The 19,994-nt window shown below is 38.3% G+C and overlaps 1 protein-coding gene across 2 annotated transcripts; it reads left to right on the top strand.

Annotated features, from left to right (window-relative positions):
• Positions 1-1,854: 1,854 nt before the first annotated feature.
• PHF13 (PHD finger protein 13) lies at positions 1,855-19,697 on the top strand. 2 transcript variants are annotated; one of them, XM_053690382.1, is made up of 4 exons: positions 1,855-2,405; positions 9,926-10,027; positions 13,343-13,928; positions 19,068-19,697. In XM_053690382.1, the coding sequence occupies exons 1-4, from the start codon at positions 2,370-2,372 to the stop codon at positions 19,292-19,294; spliced, it is 951 nt and encodes a 316-aa protein (XP_053546357.1). In that variant the 5' UTR covers positions 1,855-2,369; the 3' UTR covers positions 19,295-19,697. The 2 variants fall into 2 exon arrangements, with proteins under 2 accessions (XP_053546357.1, XP_053546358.1); XM_053690383.1 differs by lacking the exon at positions 1,855-2,405 and adding an exon at positions 12,021-12,148 and having other exon boundaries at positions 9,928-10,027.
• Positions 19,698-19,994: the final 297 nt, after the last annotated feature.

Genomic DNA, 19,994 nt, shown 5'->3' with positions numbered 1-19,994 from the left:
TATAATAAATTATAAGATATGATGAAAATAATGGTATCTTTAGAAAGTCCATTTAATGGCGAGAAAAACGGTATATAATATGTGTGGGTACAGTAAATGAGTAAGAGGAAAATTACAGCTAAACACAAACACCGCAGAAATGTAAAAATAGCCTTTGTCACAAACGGACAGAAAATGGAAAAGTACTGTTGTCATTAAGGGGTTAAAAAGATAGATAATCCATTTAATACCCATTCCCCAGATTTGCATAAACAACAGTTATATTAATACACTTTTTAACTTTGGGATTAACTTGTTTCTTAGCCTCAGCAGACTGCCCCCTTATCTCAGTTCGTAAATGTGCAGACTCTTAAATAACTCCACGGGAGTGAGCACAATGTTACCAATACGACACACATGAACTAACAGTGTCTAACTGTGAAAAACTGTCAAAATGCACTGAGATAAGAGGCAGAGTTAAACTGCTTATAAATTAGCATATGTGCCTACCTAGCTTTCCACAAAGAATACCAAGCAAGAAAAGCAAATTTGATGATAAAAGTAAATTTAAAAGTTGTTTAAAATGACATGCCCTATATGACTAGATTGTACCTTTAAGCAAAAGATAAAAGGATTTTTTAAGAGCCCACAATGAATGAGACTTGCCCTGTCATGTCAATGGTGGAGTAAGGCAAAGGGTTTAAAGAGACATGAAACCCCATTTTTTTTCTTTCATGATTTATCAAGAACATTTAATTTGAATCAACTTCCTAATTTACTTCTTTTATCTAATTTGCTTCATTCTCTTGATATTCTTGGCTGAAAAGCATATCTAGATAGGCTCAGTAGCTGTTGATTGGTGGCTGCACATAGATGCCTTGTGTGATTGGCTCACCCATGTGCATTGCTAGTTCTTCAACAAAGGTTATCTAAGAAACTAAGCAAATTAGATAATATAAGTAAATTGGAATGTTCTTTAAAAATGTATTATCTACCTGAATCATAAAATAAAAAGTTTGGGTTTAGTGTCCCTTTAAGGGTGGGATGTAGGATCTTAGAAAGGTACTGAGGTCAACATTGCTCAGTGCTTTGAGTTTGTTGTCTTGATTTGTAACAAAGTGCAAATTAAATCATGAGTGAAGTTCCAATCTTTTAATTGAGCAGCTGTGTGTGAACCCTGGATTAGATGTAAATTGCCCCCCCAAAAAAAACAAAACAATAATGACAACAAAAAATGTCTTTAAAGAGAAAATAAAAAATAAAGTAATATCTATTATAATGTGGGGGGTGGAACTGTCTTGTAAATTTTAAATTTCGTCAGAGGGGAGGAGGCCCAGCGCCTGCTCTATCCAAATAGCACCACACCACGTGACCACAGTGAACTAGTGCATTGCTCAAGCAGGAACAGAGCGTGTGCACTGTGCATGCATTCAGCAAACCCTTTACTGGTTGTTACTGCTGTGTACGTTGTGTGTTTTAGCGGCACTCAATGACTGCCATGTATTAAAATCTCTATTTATATGTAATATGTTTACTATACAACTATTATTGTAGTAGTATCAGTATCACTAAAGACGTTTATAGAAACTGAGTGAATTGACTCTATATCTGGACACGGTTTAGGCTGATATATGTTTCACAAATACGCTTGCACTTCTGATAATTTATCACTGACGTTCTTTGAATGAAAAAAAAAAAACGTTCAACCCATTTTACGAATTCAGCTTCTGTTACTGCTCACTATTCTCCATAAAGCTAATTGAAGGGGAAAAAAAACTGTGTATTATAGATTTTGTCCTTGATAAACTACAACTCCCATGATCCCTTTCGAGTGCGCTATGGGAGATTTCCTCCAGAGACTGGCCAATCCTACCTAGGAGGAGATATTAACAAAAGCAAATTGTTTGTGACGTCACGAGAGTCTAGTTCAGGGAGAGAGAGAGAAAAAAAAGGTATTCATTGAAAGCAGTATTAGTTGGTTGGGCTGTTTGAATTTTTTTCTCCCTCATGTCGATGGCAACAGCAGGGATTTCTGTATAGTGACCTGGGAGGAAGGAAGAGCTTAGCATCCAGCGGACACCGTGTGCTTCTCACATCAGAGGATGAAGAAAATCATTTTCAGCTGTGAAACAACCTGCAAATTGTTGTGAACCCAGAGGAGGCTACGAGCTGCGCAGCCTGTATTTGCCCTGAGTCACCCACTTGTTCCCCGGGAGGTCACTGAGCCCGTTATAGTAATAGCATTAGCCAGGGGGGCTGGGTGCCTTGTTGCCTTGCACCCATAGCCAAGCTGGCCCCTGCTTATCTGAAGTAGGTGAGTGGGTTGCCCACTCCTGATCTGCCCCTTTCTCTGTTCATTTTGTGCTTTTCCACCCAGCCCCATTTTACCAATGGATACATCATCCACTTCAACCTTTGATTCAGAGGTAAGTTTGAACCTTTTTTCTATATATTTATGTATGGTCAGCCCCCTGTCTAACTGCCACTTAACCCCCCCTCCCCACCACCACCTCTTTGCTTAGAGATCCTTAAAAAGTGCAATAAATGTCTTTAAAATCCACCTACCCGTGGCAGCATGGCTGGGCTCTGCCTTTCTGTTAACCCCAGTTAGTGGGATGATCAGACCATACTTTAATGTTTGACCGGTTTCTGATTACAACTCACGCCATCTTGTCCTTGCACACAAAAAAAAGTATATTTGTGACAGTTGACAAAAATGAGACCTTTCCTGTATTTGATATTTCCCCTCCATGATCTTCCCAGGGCAGAAGTAGATTTAGGGATTTGTGTGCTGTCTGGCACAGGATTGTGCTGCTCACCAGGCATTTCACTGTTTGTCTCCTATGAATTCACCATCTTGAATCTAGTTCTTGCTTAATACTTCACTCTGGACTTCTGAGGTGTGGACTTTTACTGATTTTTAGGGTGCTCATTGCCATTTTTTACATACATTAAACCCACTCTTGCTGCATTTAAAGTAAAAAAATAACTATAATTTGTGTTGGTAAAGAAATTCAACAGCACCCCCCTAAACACCAGACACCCTCCCCCCCATATATGTATGTAATGCTGGGTTGTCTGTCCCATGCCCCTTTTATCTTGATTACTTACAATTGTTATATTTATTAAGGTAGAATATAAACCCCACTTTGTCATTGGCACCCAAAAGACAGTCTGCCCAGCAGGGACAACCTTATATGTAACAGCTGCCAACCTGTGTGTCCCCTTTTCCTCTTTTTAACGAATTACCCAAAACCTATTGCACCACATATACAATATGGGGTGCTGCAATGTGGGGGTGGGTGCACCCTGTGGTCTGCAATATATGTACTATTAAGTTTTACAGAGCAGCACATGTCACCACCCGATGGGGGTTAAGGGGGGGGCTTTCCCCCATGTGTAAAACTAGAAGAAATCTTAAAATTGAATATTGTATATATTTGCCCAGCTCTGGAGAGCTACAGACAGGGGTTGATCACAGGGGGATAGCACATAATGCAGGCTACACCCACTCCCTCTTGTATTGCCAATATATTATTTTCTTGGCTTTGTTTGTAAGGCGCCACTGATTAGCAGCTGCTTATGGCAAGGGACATATTTTGGGGATATGGGGTACAGAATCAGCAATAACTGTTATCCAGTAAAGATGGTTAAGGGATCATTTTGTGGGAGAGGAGACAGTGTCCCTTGCTTTATTTCATCTACCAGGCTTGGGTCTTTGCTTGGTTTGTCACAAATGTAAGAAGCAGTATATCCAAAATGTGGAATTTGTAGATTTAGAGTTTAAAACATGAATTTGCTGTATTTTATTTAGGATCCGACTGAATTGTAACCCCACAACGTGTTTGGGGCAAGTGCAGTGGGGGAGGGGTGTCCGCCTCACACTGTGCTCTAAGACTTATTAACCCTTTGTCTGTCAGACAAGGAAACACCTTGTGCAATACATATTAATACTCTTTTACTGCCAAATTGTATTGGTGGTTCTGGGGTGGTCACTAAAGACCCCCTATTTTAATTATTGTAGTACCCTTAAGGTGCAATGTAGTTGTATATGTCCTTTGCTCCAGCAGGACAAGGAGATTGTTACATGGGGCAAATGGGTTGCTTAAAAAAAAAACCTGTCTGGAGAAAATAGATGAAAATATTGACCCCCTACTACCACCAACGTCCCTTGATGTGTAGTTTTATAGTCTTAAACAACCCCCACTACCAAGGACTTAGTGGGTAGTTTGATCTAAGCAATCTTCTTTGGGAACCAGACTGTTGCACATGCCACACATTTAATTCACATTTAATTTACCCTTTGTAACACCTAAAAGTGTATTTTTTTTTGTGGGGGGTTGTGTTGTATGTTCACTATAACCAGGGGGAGGGGTAAACTACATTGTATCAGGCAAGCTGATTATAAAGGGTGTGTGATTAAATATGGAGCCAGTGTTTGCTCAATATCATTTTACAGATAGATAATCCATATACTTGCCCCAGCCTATTTTCTTTCCCTTTACCTGTCTCATACGTTTTAACCCCCTTACATTTGCTGATGGTGCCCTTAGGGTTCTAGTAATATGATACAATTAGATTGTTATGAATATAGAAATAAAAAAAATATATAACAATGTTATGGGTGTGCCACTAAAATCTATCAAGTGTAAGTTAGTTTATTCTCAAACGAAGATCTCTTGAGAATTTTAAGATTCTTAGGGGGCTATTCACCGAATCCTGCCTAACACAGTGTGGGCTGTGATGGGTGTCACAATAGTGTATATAAATCTAATTATTCTGGTGTATGCTAAATATTTGACTCGGCATACTTTATTAATATCGTTGCTCATAAATCTTGCTAGTTTTTTTTTAAATTTTTATAACGCCCTTATTGGAAAATGACTGTAAAGTTGCTCTGAGTCCGGACTGAGCCAGTAAAGGTATTCCTGCTGCTCAATACACTGTCTCTGGCTGGGTAGTGTGCGTTGGTTGCTGTGGCTGAGCTGTGTGTCACTCATAGGAAGCCCCGCCCCTCATGTCACTGCTGATTAGGGATGTCCCTCTATGCTGCAGTTCCACTAATTACTATGTTCTGAAGAGTACAGCAATTAAATATTCTACATTTTTATCTAGTATTTATAATGCTAAGCAACATTAGCATATTTGGAATAAATTTGCCCTTCAAAGGTGGATACTAGACACCCATTTCATTATTTTAGAACCTCTACTCTCAAGGTTGTCAACAGCCATATGAGTCTCTTTTTACATGTCCTTTGCTCTAACAAGACAGCAAAAGAGTCAAATAAGGGTAAATTGGTATTTAAATAAAAGCAGAAATTAGTAGAAAATATACATTAACAGTAATACCTGTTGTTAATCTGTTAGTACCCTCAAAATACGGTCTAGATTAGAACTACTACCGGTATCTTCAGTCAAATATTAGGTTAGGGTTTAGTTTGCACAAATCTTTATTGGTTAATCATCTATGTATTGGTGAGGTCAGATACTCATTATTCCTTGACTTCAGTGTTCTGAGTTCTTATGCAATTCAGTCTTGTGTGCCAGTTTGCATGGACTGGCACTAAAGGTAATTTTGACATATTCAGGGTAAGGATTCCTTTCCCTTACCTGCCTTATTGAATGTCAGTCACAAGGTAACCTTTAGTGACACATGTTGAAATAAAATACCATAAAACCACTGCACGTTGTTGCATTTGGGATTTCAGTAATGTGACATACATAATTAGGGATATCTCTCTGCAGTCATAAAATATATTATCATGAGTAATGCACATTAAAAATCGGAAACACGTTTTTAAAATGTGTGTAATAATAACTGGCCATTGTACTTGAGTGATTGCATTAATGTACCTCTCCGTTAAATGAATATATCCTCTGCTATAAATTATTATATTTTTCCATTATGGTGAAATGCTTTGTGGTTCATTATTCAAAGTTTTATACATGATGTTTATGATAGAAATGCGTAGTTTGTAACGGACTTGCCTTGGCATGCAGTTAGTAAAGGAAAAGCAGAGACAACAGATATTTGATAACATTTTCAGTTATTTTAAATATATAAACTGTGATATGTAATAGAATCTTCTTCTTTTTTTTTTTTTTTTTTTTCTTGATGCCATTTGTCCTTTTGTATCATATTCCACACATAATTCAGTTACATGACTACACATCTAGGTGTCACTCATCTGGTTCTGTCCTAAGACAAAAGAAGGAAGCTTATATTGAAATACATAGTGGTACTGCAGATTACAGAATCTATATGTTTTCATTTGTGTAGGTTCACGCTATTTTAAACTGTAACACTGAGGAATTATGAAGGTTTTCAGCCATTACTGGTTGCTAGGTTAGTTTGAAAAAAATAAATACAATAAATCTGATTTTATATATTTTGTACTATATGAAATGCACAGTCATTTTGTACTGGTGTCCATATAGTATAGAGAGAGGTTTACAATGTGCAATCGAGCTAGACTGGTAGTCAAAAGGGAGGTTTTTTTTGTGTATCTGTCTTGCTGGTCACATAGACAAGCAGAGGCGGGAATCTGCTGAGTAATGTATCAGCAGGGAAGGGGTGGTCTTGGCTTCCTATATGGTCTTGATCTAATATGAACTCACTGTCACATTTTAAGTATCAAGTTTTTAAAACATGCCTAGTATCTTTTCCCAAAAACATAGGCAAATTTTGCCTGCTAGAATAATTTAGTAAGCATAGAATTGTAGTCATATTAGTCTTAAAATACATTTGTCCAGCTGTGTTTTAAAAACAGTTTCTAAGATGTTCATTTTACTTGTTTGATTAGGATAGTTTTGCTGTTAAAAAGCTGCACATGTTGTTATGATTGTATGTTAGAAGTAATACCCTGGCCTGGTGGCTGTCTATGCATGGCAGAAGGTGAAAAGATTACTTTTTTGTTTGTTTGGTTAAAAAAGGGATTATCTATATTTTAAAACAATAACAATTCTGGTGTAGACTGTCCCTTTAAAACTGACGTGAAGTTAGTAGGTTTTACAGCAGGTGTCGGAGGAGGGGGTGATGTGATATGAAAAATTTCAAAGCTGGCCAAACATTTTTAAGAAAAAGTAGAAAAAATCATCTATATTTTAATAGTCTGTACATAAGGAGGCTTTAAAGACTGGTCTGTATCATGTATTTTTATCCTGATGGGATGAATGCAGCATATTTGATTATTTTATATGGGAAATGTTGTTGCTGAACTTCTATTACTTGCATAGTAGTGAAATAGTTAACACACATTTTGTTATAAAAATGTTTAGATTAGATTTGCCTCTACATTTTATATGAAATGTATCACAGGGTCCTGTGAATCTGCCTAGATTTTAACCATTAGCTACACTCAAGAGAATTTGTGCTATTGCACTGTGACTCCTGGCCCTTAGGTGGTTTAACCCTTTTGGTTACCATGTTGAAAGGATACTAGTTGGATTCAAGGTTGACTGATTTTAACCTCCCTCCCCCCATTACCGATCTCAGAGAAATGTAATGAGCCTTTGCATAAGCTTAACTGTCAGTGCCCTGTGTGTATGCACCAGTCATCTGCTGTCTAGACTCTGATACTAGCATGGGGTACATGCACAAGGTTCTTATTTTGGACCCCACCCCTGGAAAAAAAACCTTTTTTATTTTTAATAAAAGAAACAATAAACACCTGGCACTTACAAGACATTTCTGTTGTGCTTTTATAGAAAAACACATCAGCCAAGTCTCAACATTTTTAAACAAATGATCATCCTTTTGTCCTGGAATGAATTTTCTATTTCCAAACTCCACTCACCATTTGCCTTATAGAGAGGAGCGAATCAGGGCTTTAGTCTGCAGACAACAAGGTTAGCCACAGTTATAATGTTAGTATAAAAGGCACTGTTTTGCAGTTATCAGTTAAAGCGAATTGGGGAAAGATATGTAGCTGAGTTAGCCTTGAGAAGTCAGCAGGGTGCGTTTCAAACACAGAGAATTTTAAAATCCTCAATTTTAAGAATTAAATGTAAAGGGGCAAATTAAACAATGAAAGTATATTGCACAGTTGTTTCATTATTACACATAACTAAACGTTTATAAAACTCTTTTTAGGTGTTTACTGTCCCTTCTAAATGCATTGCAAAGTGTAAGAACATACTGTTTTACTTTAGGTACATTTTAAACTTGTCTGTGGGTGATCTGTTTTGCTTCATTCAGCTGGTTTTAACATTTTAACGCTGTTATGCCGTTCTATTCCGTCATAATTACACTAGGCTTTAGAGCCGTTCTGACGGAATAGAACGTCATAGCCAACGGCTGTCCTGAAGCCTTCTGCGCTTCCTGGATTTGATCTCGGTTTGGAGAGCGTTCCTAGGGTAATAGGGACGCCCCCCAGACCCAATCCAATAATTGATATCTCGCGATCGTGTGATTTCAGTTTGTCTACATCGGAACAGTTGTTCCGATGTAGACACTTTAGCCCTGGCAGAAAAGGGTTAATTGTATAGATTTTATGTAAATAAACAGAACAAGATGCTAATTCCTTAAAGTGACAGGAAACCCCCAACATCGTCTTTCATGATTTGAATAGAACATACAATTTTAAACAACATTCCAATTTACTTCTATTATCAAATATGCTTAATTCACTTGATATCCTTTGCTGAAGGAAAAGCTTTGCACTACTGGCATCTAGCTGAACACATCTAGTTAGCCAATCACAAGAGACAAAGGTGTGCAGGCACCAATCGGCAGCTAGCTCCCACTAGTGTAGGATATATGCATATTTTTCAACAAGGGATACCAAGTGAATGAAGCACATTTGAAAATACAAGTGAATTTAAGTGTCTTAAAATGACACGCTCTATCTGAATAATGCAAGTTTTATTTTGACTTTCCTATTCCTTAAAAAAACAACTTTTATTGACTATCATTTTGTAACTGAACTGCTTGCTTGTGAAGAAGCAGTGAGATTGCAAATATATTTGTATATTCAGTTAATAGTTTGTAGCAATCTTCTACATTGTTGCAAACACAAAGGACAGTAATCGGTACATTAATCTTTTGTAGGTCAGTTACAACTTTTCAATTTGTTGTTCTATTATCAAATTTGCTTTGCTTTAGTCTCAGGAGCAGTGGTACATTGCTGGGAGTAAGCTAGTGATTAGTGGCGGCACATAATTTCCTTTTGTCATTGGCTCACTTAATGTGTCAGCTAGCTCCCAGGCTCCTGAGTACAAAGCAAACTACCAATAATTAGAAAATGGTTTTATTATTGCAGGTCTATCAGAATCAGTTTAATTCAGTGATCAAATTCGCTTCATTTTCTTGGTATCCTTTTGTTTAAGGAGCAGCAATGCACTATTAGGAGCTAGCAGACCAAATTAGGAGCCAGTAAGAATATTTAGGAGCCAGGCATATTTTTAGGAGCCAGACCGTTGGATTTGTATATAGATATATGGAGAATAACCCAAAAAGTTTGGAGCCAGGGGTAAAATTCTAGGAGCCAGTGGTACTAGGCTCCTGGGTTTGTGGAGCCCTGCAGTAGTGCATTGCTGCTCCTGAGCCTACCTGGGTATGCTTTTCAACAAAGGATACCAAGTGAACAATGCAAATTAGTTAATAGAAGTCAATTAGAGAGGAGTTTTAAATTAAATGCACTGAATCCTAAAAATGTAAGTGACTTATTCTCCTAAGCCTACCTCTGTCTGAAACATACAAGTTTTATTTGGACTTTTATATTCCTTTAAAGGGACATGAAACCCAAATTTTCTCTCTAGTTATTTAGACAAAGCATAGACATAAAAAAATCCAATTTACTTCTATTATCATTTTGCCTCATTCTCATTGTATTCTTTGTTGAAGAGATACCCATGTTAGTCAATTTCTTAAACCCAATATAGCTTTTTTTGTTATAAACTTAATTATTCACTTAACAGTATGGAGCTTTTTTTTTTTCTTCGTCAGGATGGCACACCAAATTATAAACGGAAGAGGACTGTGGAAGACTTTAACAAGTTCTGCACCTTTGTGTTGGCGTATGCCGGGTATATTCCATACCCCGAAGAGGTAATCTTTTTTTTCTTCTTTTTTTTTTTTTCTTTTTTTCTTTTAATTGTATAATAATAAAAGTACAGCCTTAAAGTGATTGTAAACTTTAACAAATTACTGGACACTATATAAAAGTAATCTTTAAAACAGGGGCACTTTAATTCATTAACATTTTTAGACGCTTCGTTTTTAAAATATTTACCACTGAGTTATGGTAAACATAGCGCTGTTCTTCTGCCCGCATCTTATACTGTATTTAGAAGATCGATGACGAATCAGACTTCCTCCAATCGTTGCGTGACCCATCTGTTGTCCAGCTTGTGAATTAAAGTACCACTGTTTTAAAGATTACTTTAATATACAGGCCAGTAATTTGTTAAAGTTTACAATCACTTTAAAGTTTTCTCTCTCTTTCTCTCTCTCTCGTTTTTTTTTTTTTTTTTTTTTTTTTCTCCTCTCTCCAATTGCAAAAGTGATGCATAAATATGTTTAACGTTTGTTGAAGCCCTCCTTCACTGATATAGTATGTTGTGGGGTTAAGGAAATGTAGCATTATTAATTATGACATATGTATTTCAGCATAAGAAGAGAGGTAAATCACAGTTAAAGTAGGCAAAGGAGATATATATATATTTTTAGTCATTAACATGTTATGGGGTTTTATTTTGAGTTTAAAGGGACACTGAACCCAAATTTTTTCTTTCGTGATTCAGATAGAGCATGCAATGTTAAGCAACTTTCTAATTTACTCCTATTATAATTTTTTTTCATTCTCTTGGTATCTTTATTTGAAATGCAAGAATGTAAGTTTAGATGCCGGCCCATTTTTTGGTGAACAACCTGGGTTGATCTTGCTGATCGATGGATAAATTCATACACCAATAAAAAAGTGCTGTCCAGAGTTCTAAACTAATAAAAAAGCTTAGCTGCCTTCTTTTTTCAAATAAAGATAGCAAGAGAATGAAGAAAAACGGATAATAGGAGTAAATTAGAAAGTTGCTTAACATTGCATGCTCTATCTGAATCACGAAAGAAAAAATTTGGATTCAGTGTCCCTTTAATATCCTTTTAAATGGAAGCTGAAATGACATGGAAAGTCTGTTTGTTTTGCATATAAAACTTCAGCAGTCATATGACTTTATTTATATATTTAAAAAAAAAACTAATTTGAGATCTAACGGTAAATGCAATGCTCCTACTGCCTATTGGTGGATTGGAGCAAGGCCTGTGTGTGTAAAGAAAAACTAGGTTTATGTTGTACTACAACATACATGTATTTAAAAAATACAATATGTGCAGGGAAAATGGCTTTTCCATATCCTTTCAGTTCTAGGTATTATTTGTGTAGCAGCCTACTATATAGTGTTTAGAAATGTGTTATTATAACAACTGTGGAAGAGCACTATGGGTAATCATTCTCGGTTAGCTATTCTGGTTAAGTCAATGTAGCATTTCAGTTGTGAGAATACCACATAGGGAATTTTGTTTCTTTTGTCTATAGGCAAAGGCTGGTTAGTGCTGAAGCAAATGGAGACATTGTCTAATTTCAAAGATGCAGTAAAGCAGTGTAATATGCTAGTGGGCCCATAGACAATTAAATGGACATACAAACCAAACTATCTACTTTACTATTATCAAATTTGTGCTGTAGAGCAGCAATGCACTACTGGGTAGTCGCTAAACAGATTAGGTGTGAAAATGACAAGAGGCATATGTAGGACAGTGGTATATAGCCAGACATTTTGTATTTAGCTATCTGGTGCCTGGGTTTGTCGAGCCCTGATGTAGACAGCCACCAATCGGCAGCTCTCAGTAGTGTATTGCTGCTCCTGAGCCTACCCTAGGTATGCTTTACAACAAAGGATAAAAAAGTAAATGAAGCACATTTTTAAATGGACATTCATATTGAAAGGTATTGTTTGTACAGTAACTGTAAGTAAATGAGTGTATTACACTGAGGATGTTTGTAAATGCGAATCTGAGCCCACTTAACAACTATACTTTTCCTCAGATCATTTTTTTGCTCCTGTGGAATGAGGGGCTCAAATAGCCCTGACATGATGTGAAGAGCAAAGTGGAATGAACTTGATGTGGACCCCTAGACAGTCTCCGGACCACCAGGGGGCCCGCATATAACAGGTTGAAAACCACTGTTTCTGCTCTCTGTACTACAAGGTTCAGCACTGTTTTGTACTAGCAGGAATACATAGTAAAGGGATAGTACACCAGAAATATTTATCAGAAAAGTAGAATGCTCGTGTTACAATGTTACATTTTTAAAAACTCTGGATAAGGAAACTCATAAAATGTATGCTCATGTTACTATGTAGACAAACCAAGTGTATTAAACATTTAGATTTTTAAATTATTTTAGTTTTATATCAAACAATTCTGAATCAAGAGAAAGCACAAAGCTGTTACATGGCTTTGGCATAATACATTTCTCCGACATTAACTGCCTAAACTCAAGTAAACCTATATTAGAACTTTAGGTAGAAATCCAATCACCTTTAACCTATTCAGAATGAGAATAAACTATAGTCTTAATATGTATAAAATCAATTTAGTAATTTTGTTTTATTAGTTGGTTTTGGATCTACATTTCCCATGATGCTCAGACAGTTTAAAGGGACAGTCAATACCAGAATTTTTGTTTTAAAGATAGATAATCCCTTAATTACCAATTCCCCAGATTTGCATAACCAACAGTTATAATTATACACGTTTTACCTCTGTAATTACCTTGTATCTAAGCCTCAGCAGACTGCCCCCTTATTTTAGTTCTTTTGACAGACTTGCATTTTAGCCAATCAGAGCTGACTCCATGGTAAATTCACGTGCATGAGTTCAATGTTCTCTATATGAAACACGTGAACTAATACCCTCTAGTGGTGAAAAACTATCAAAATGCATTTAGATTAGAGGTGGCCTTCAAGGTCTAAGAAATTCGCATATGAACCTCCTAGGTTTAGCTTTCAACTAAGAATACCAAGAGAACAAAGCAAAATTGTTAATAAAAGTAAATTGGAAAGTTGTTTAAAATTACATGCCCTATTTGAATCATGAAAGTTTTTTTGGGACTGGACTGTCCCTTTTAAGCTGTCTGAGCATCATGGGAAATGTAGTTTCAAAACCTCTAGAGAGCCAAGGTTAATGACCCCTGAGTTAGGTTATCAAATATATACAACTAATGGAATGTCTAGATAAAGTTATGGCGTAAGTGATATGCCCGTACCCCTGTAGTTTATATTTATTTTACACAACAGTTAGAAATTTTGGTTGAAATATCTGACGTTTTTTTTTTTTTTTTTTTTTTTTTGTTCTCTACAATAGGAACTTCCAATGATGGCAAGTGCAAGCCCACTCAATAGCACAGGTAGCACTGTTGACAGCGATAGCTGTGACTCCAGATACCATGATCTATCAACTGGAGTGCTACCAATCAAAAAGCGAAAGGGTTTTGTCGATCTAAAAAATGAAAGGTCATTTCCCACAATGTTGAAGTGCTCGAAAGTGAGCAACTTTCTACTGGACAGAAAAAAAATGGACAAAATTAAGAGGAAGAAAAAGCTTAAGAAAAAGGGACAGGAGTCATTGAAGCAGGAGTACCTACAGGCTTTGATTAAATTAGAGCCAGAAGATTCTTTTTCAGAGCCCAGCACTCCTGTTGAACACCTTCCCTTGGATATCAAGATCTCTCCACAGTTTCCCCCAGATGTGCTGCAGACGTCCATGCTGGAGGGTTCAAATAATAGTATGGACAGTGACTCTGTTATGACTTCTGATGATAGAGATGAGAAAAACACAGAGTACACTACCATAAACCTGGGCAAAAGAACAGTCATACGACAAGGAAAGCAAGTGGTGTTCAGAGATGAAGACAGCACAGGCAATGATGAAGACATTATGGTGGATTCAGGTAATTTGTTGCATTTTATATTTGTATGAATCTATATCTCATTCAAAAAGTAGTAGCAGTTCTTATAATACAACAGCCAAAACTGCTCAGGTGCTAACTAAACCATGTATATTCAATAATTAAATAAACATTCTTCCCATGAGGCAATTAACATTTATACACTCGCACACCTTTTTTTTTTTTTTTCTTTTTTTTTTTTTGAATTTTTGTGTGTGTTTGTGCACATGGAAATGTACTGCACTTTTAAACTGAACTGGGTACACAAACCTCACAGCCCTGGGTACTCACCAGCACTCACAGACAGCCCTCAGTGACTCAAGCAGTTAACCGCAGACCTCCCATGCCACTGCAAAGCTCACAGCCCTGGGTATTTACCAGCACTCAGATAGCTGTACCACAGGCAGTTAACCCTGGGTCACTGAGGTATATACACAATTTTGTAAAATGACTGTCTTTCTGTATTAACAAAAGCAGGTACATATATCACAGTATACTATATGATTCTGTTTATCTCTCTTTAAATAATTCAGAATCTATGCATTTTAATTACTGCAATTTCCAGTTTTCAGGACACACATGCAAAGGAAGTCACCACATTTTCTCTTTCATTTGTATAAATTGATCTACCCACACAACAAGGGCAACCACAGATTTGTGTAGTCTTTTAAGCAAGATTTATTTACATTACTGTTTACTCCCCCCACTATTTAGTAGTGTCAGAATTAGAAGAAACATCAAAGGCTTTTTTTTTTTTTTGCACTTTGTCCAGTCTCTGTTCACCATATAGAACTGTGGTAGTTGCTCCTATCAGATATTGAATTTAAATAACTTTAGTATCTGTTGTGTGCAAATGTGTATTTTCTTAATAAATGGAAAGAGTCCACAGCTGCATTCATTACTTTTGGGAATTCAGAACCTGGCCACCAGGAGGAGGCAAAGACGCTAAAGGCTTAAATACCTCCCCTCATCCCCCCCCCCCCCCCAATCATTCTTTGCCTTTCGTCCCAGGAGGTTGGCAGAGAAGTGTCAGAAGTTTCCGATAGTCTCTTGTGGAGGGTAGTACTCTTCGGCATGGGACTGGAGTTTTAAGTAGTTCTGTCAGCTTCTCAGTGAGAGCATGGGTGAAAGCTGGAGTCCGGAGATGCAGGAAGAGTCTTTCTGCGAAAGCATCCTGACTCCTATTAACAGCCACACAAGCAATCAGCGTTGACGAGTTTCGCTGCCTGCTTTTTTCTCTCAAGTCCATGGCAGAAGCGACGCTACTATCTGTCACACTTGAAGTGCGGTGTTCCTGTTTCATGGCGTAGATTCCGGTAAGATCGTTTCATTTTACTTTCATCAAGGATGTATTGTAATTACAACTGTTTATCCGAGAGGGGCTACAACCTTTCAGGGATAACTTTAACATAGGGTCTCAGTGAGGCTCCTTTTTGTATCTAGGAATCAAGGGTTAATATCTCCTGAGGGGGGTTTATAATCATGTTTGTTATGTGATACTGTCTGCTACTGTGTACTGTTGCTTCAGCTCATGGCTATTTTGGAACATAACGGCCTATGTCTAGTGACGCAGCCTTTACGGGCGGGCTTTTGCATGGACTGCATGGTTTACCTTGTGACCCCATTTCCGCTTTCCTGACCATGTGGCGACAGAGAAATCTTGGTCTGGTTCTCTGGAGGTGTTGAGTGTCCCAGCCATTGGGGGTGTAAGGTGTCGTTTAGATTTTTCTTATTGGTCCATTTTTTATTCAGTGTCCCAGTTATGGAGGATTCTGTTTTTTTGGAGACTGATTCAGATTCTACTTCTTGCGAAGAATATGAATTGGTCCGGGTGATACATGCCCATCAGTTATGTCCCGAATGCCGTTTTTAGAGTGCTCTGTTCCTCGGGATCGGGTGCCCACTGAGCCATCCGTCTTTGGGGATTCTATTTCTCACAAGACAAGTTCCCTACCACCAACTCTTACTACGCATGCAGGTATCCCAAACACTATTTATCCTTTCTAGGGAGTGTGGCCCATTCTCACCAGAGGTTACGGCACGGTTCCACATGGCCATATCTTTGATGCTGGCGCATCTGCACCTCCCCGGGAGTGTGCTAACGATATTGTCAGTGTTCTGTTAACCAGGGCTCGTCAGGTGTGGGATTGCCTGGTCCAGTTCAGCCCTCCGGGGGAGCGACTGCCCCTGAGGCTTCCGGGGGTCAACCTTCGGGGATGGTGTTATCTTTTGTCCCGGCGGAGGTATGTTGCTCCTTTCGTTATAGACTGGTACGCTTTCGTGGTCTACTAAAGCACGTTGTTGCTGGAGGATCCCACTCTTAATGGGTCTGGGGATTCTCAGTCTTAATCTTCGACTGGCTTGCATACATAGACATAAGGGGATGAAGTAATCTTCGTATAGTCTGTTATTTGTGTATCCTTTTCCAGTTCTGAGTTTGGAAGTCTCGGACCCCTGTTGGGCTGGTCCTGCGTGTCTGTCCGTTCTTCCTGGGGGAGTTGTTTCTCTGTTGGGTCAACAGTGGTGGCTGGATGATTTTTTTCATTCGGTCCATGTTTTGATCATACTATGGCTTCATGTCTTGTGGACATGTATGCTGTTCTTATCTGTGCCCTTCCCTTTTGAGGGGATAGTTTGTCTTTCTTATGAGCTAGGGTTTCCTCTCTCTGGAGGGTCTTTGTCCTGCCCTGTGTGTAGGAGGTTGGATCAGGTGGCTTATTTCTGAAAGGGGCAGCATCTGCTGCTCTGTGGGCTCTGTTCCACCTGTTGGAATTTAATCTCTCTACGTAGAGACTGTCTAAGAGAGCTGTGATAGGTCTTCCTGCGGATCTATTGTACTTTTTTCTGTTCCAGGTCCCAGGGGGTTCTCCTTGGGAGTGCCTTAGTTTGGCAGAGTGGATTGGGTTGGCACCCAAGCTCTGTTGGGGTGGGTGAGCCCCCCCTTTTTTCTTTACATTCCTTGGGGGCTATCAGACATGTCTGTCGCTTGGGCTGGTCTGGTGTTGGAGCAGGATCTGAGATCTGTTGCTCTGCTAAATTCGTCCTCGGAGCATTCGAGGTACGGTAAGCCTCTTGAGGTTTCTCCTTTCTCTATGTTCAAAGTTTGTGGGAAGGACTGGCGGCTCTTAGCCTGCAACGTTATCCGCTGGTTAGTGGATACTTAGCAATCTGAAGGATCCTATCTTCAGCTGCTTGCCCTGCAAGTATTTAAGTTTCAGAGTCATTTTTACATGACGTGCAGTGTTTTTGCTTCAGGGGTTGTTCGTCAGACCTATCTGAGCTTGCTGCACAAGGTTTCATTTCGGAATATTTCGATATTCTGAGCTACCTTTTTGCGACTGGGGAGCTTAGTTTTCAGTTGCTTTTTAGAGTGTAGTTGCACTGTATTTGAAACAGAGGGGATCTTCTCCCGACTCCCGGCCTTATCCTGTGGTTTCTGTATTTCTGGGGTCTGGGCGTTGCCTCCCCTTGTTTCTATGAGACTGGTGGGTCTCTGTTGGTCTGGAGTTCTTTACGCTAGCTGGACAGCTAGCTCAGCATACTAATGCACTGTGGCTACTCTGCACTGTAGCAAAACGAGGGTTGCAAGTTCGATCCCCGACAAGGTCTACTCAGCCTTCCTCCTTTCGAGGTTTAAGAGGAGCAGCGCCTTGGGTCCCTTAAGGGGGATTAGCTGCGCTTTACAAGAACATTCATGTTTTCTCCGTGTCTTTTCTTCTTTGTGGAAGAATACGGTAGCTTATTCCCTTTCTTTAGTAAGGGGTGTGTTTGGAGACCGACTGCTGGGTGATTCTCCTGGAGGCTGTTGACTCAGTCGAGTCTAGTTCCTGCAGTGTCTAGCAAGGCTTGTGGACTATCTGCGGTCAGGGTCCTTGGGCCTTTTCCTTTCCCCCCCCCCAAAGTTGTTTTCAGCTTCGGACAAAGCGGGATGTTGTTGGGTAGGGGTTTTCAGGCCTGGTGCCCTCAGAATGGGCCGCCTCTTGTGCCCTCCCGTTTTTGCATTGTGTCCTCTATAGCTTGGATATTATGACTTAGGTTTAACTAGACAACTAGAAAGACCTAATTTCATTTTGAGATTTGCTGGATCTGTGGAAATTTCTTACAGCGAAGTCTCATCAGTACCAAGATCTTGTTGTCTCCTGATGTCACTGTGTGAGCATCACACAATTTAATGATCTTAAAACAGAGTGAAGTCTGTCTTTGTAGGGTTAAAGGGACAGTCAACACCAGCATTTTTGTTTTTTAAAAAGAAAGATATCCCCTTTATTACCCATTCCCCAGTTTTGCATAACCAACAGTTATAATAATAAATGGTTTACCTCTGTAATTACCTTGTATCTAAGCTTCTGCTGACTGCCACCTTATTTTATTTATTTTGACACACTTGCATTTTATCCAATCAGTACTCAATCCTAGGTCACTTCACGTGCATGAGCTCAATGTTATCCACATGAACTAATGCCCTCTAGTGGTTAAAATGTATTCAGATTAGAGGCAGTCTTCAAGGTCTAAGAAATTTTAGCATATGAACCTCCTATGTTTAGCTTTCAACTAAGAATACAAAGAGAACAGAGCAAAATTGGTGATAAATGTAAATTGGGAAGTTTAAAATTAAATGCCCTAATTAAACCATGAACTTTTTTTTTTTTTTTTTGGACTTGACTGTCCATTTAAAGCGATGTGAAACCCCAATTTTTTTTTTTTCTTTCAGGATTCAAATAGAACATACAATTTTAAACAAATTCCCAATTTGCTTCAATCCATTGATGTCCTTTGCTGAAGGTGCAGCAATGCACCACTGAAAGCTAGCGAACACATCTAGTCAGCTAATCACAAGAGATAAATGGTGTGCATTCACCAATCGCCAGCTTGCTCCCACTAGTGTAGGATATCTACATATTATTTTTCAACAGTGGATACTAAGAGAGCAAAGTACATTTTAAAAATAGAAGTGATTTTAAAAGTGTCTTAAAATAAAATACTCTGAATAATGCTAAAGTTTAATTTTTAATTGCTGTAAGCACATTAGTTGCGGGGTGATTTTGCAGTCTGGGTGAAATCACCGACATGAACTGTTTACTAATAATGTAGTAGTTTTAGCAGAATTATAATATTATATAAATGATTTGTTTCCTCTTGCAGATGACGACTCTTGGAATCTGGTCACATGCTTCTGCATGAAGCCATTTGCTGGACGACCAATGATAGAGTGCAATGAATGCAACACCTGGATCCATCTATCTTGTGCCAAAATCCGCAAATCTAACGTTCCTGAGATCTACATATGCCAAAAGTGCAGAGACACCAAATTTGACATCCGGCGATCAAATCGCTCCCGCATGGGCTGCAGGAAATTATTTTTAGACTAAGTTGAAAACTGGACTGGGGAAGGAAAAAAAAAAAGTCTGGACATCGTATGCAAAAGCACATTGCTCAACAGATGTTTATAGAAGATACTCTTCAAATGAGCAACACTATGAAGACATTTTATGTTAAACTTGGGCACACATTTATAAAGATTGGTTAGAATGTATTTTTACATCTCAGTTGGACAATAGTTTGAGTTCATAATTGGTTAGCAGAAACTTAAATCCATGTTTATGGAATAGGTCAGCAGGTACTGCCAGTATATTGTCAACAGAAGTTCAATCCCAACAGATCTACATTCAATATGACAGTTTCATGCTGATTATAAATAAATGTTTATTTTCCATTTGGAATGTTATATTACAGTGGCACTGTGTACAATAATAAAGTTGATAGCATATAAAACTAAGGTTTGAGGTGTAAGTTCAAAATCAAGATTATTTTTGTAGCATTATATAATAGAAGTAGCCATCTTTACAATGCTTGGCTCTTCCCATACATTAGACACCAAAACATACAAAACTATCACAAATTTGTGTTTTCCTTCTGCCAAAGATTGGAGAATAATTTATAATTAAAAAAAAAAAAGAAACTTTCTCCCAAAAAATATACATATATTTTTTTTGTTATGTCTTAATGAGCATACTCCCAGCTAGGTCTTCTAACAAATTACTGTGTATGTATTTTTTTTTTTTATTTCAT

The sequence above is a fragment of the Bombina bombina genome, chromosome 8 (genome assembly GCF_027579735.1).
Source record: "Bombina bombina isolate aBomBom1 chromosome 8, aBomBom1.pri, whole genome shotgun sequence".
NCBI lineage: Eukaryota > Metazoa > Chordata > Amphibia > Anura > Bombinatoridae > Bombina > Bombina bombina.
This window is presented reverse-complemented; position numbering and strand designations above follow the sequence as displayed.

Bases quoted from the DNA above. Each gene is read 5' to 3' on its own strand.
- PHF13 (XM_053690382.1), top strand. From the start codon at position 2,370: ATGGATACATCATCCACTTCAACCTTTGATTCAGAG. The intron at 10,028-13,342 runs GTAATCTTTTTT...TCTCTACAATAG, and splicing joins ATATTCCATACCCCGAAGAG to GAACTTCCAATGATGGCAAG. The intron at 13,929-19,067 runs GTAATTTGTTGC...TTCCTCTTGCAG, and splicing joins AGACATTATGGTGGATTCAG to ATGACGACTCTTGGAATCTG.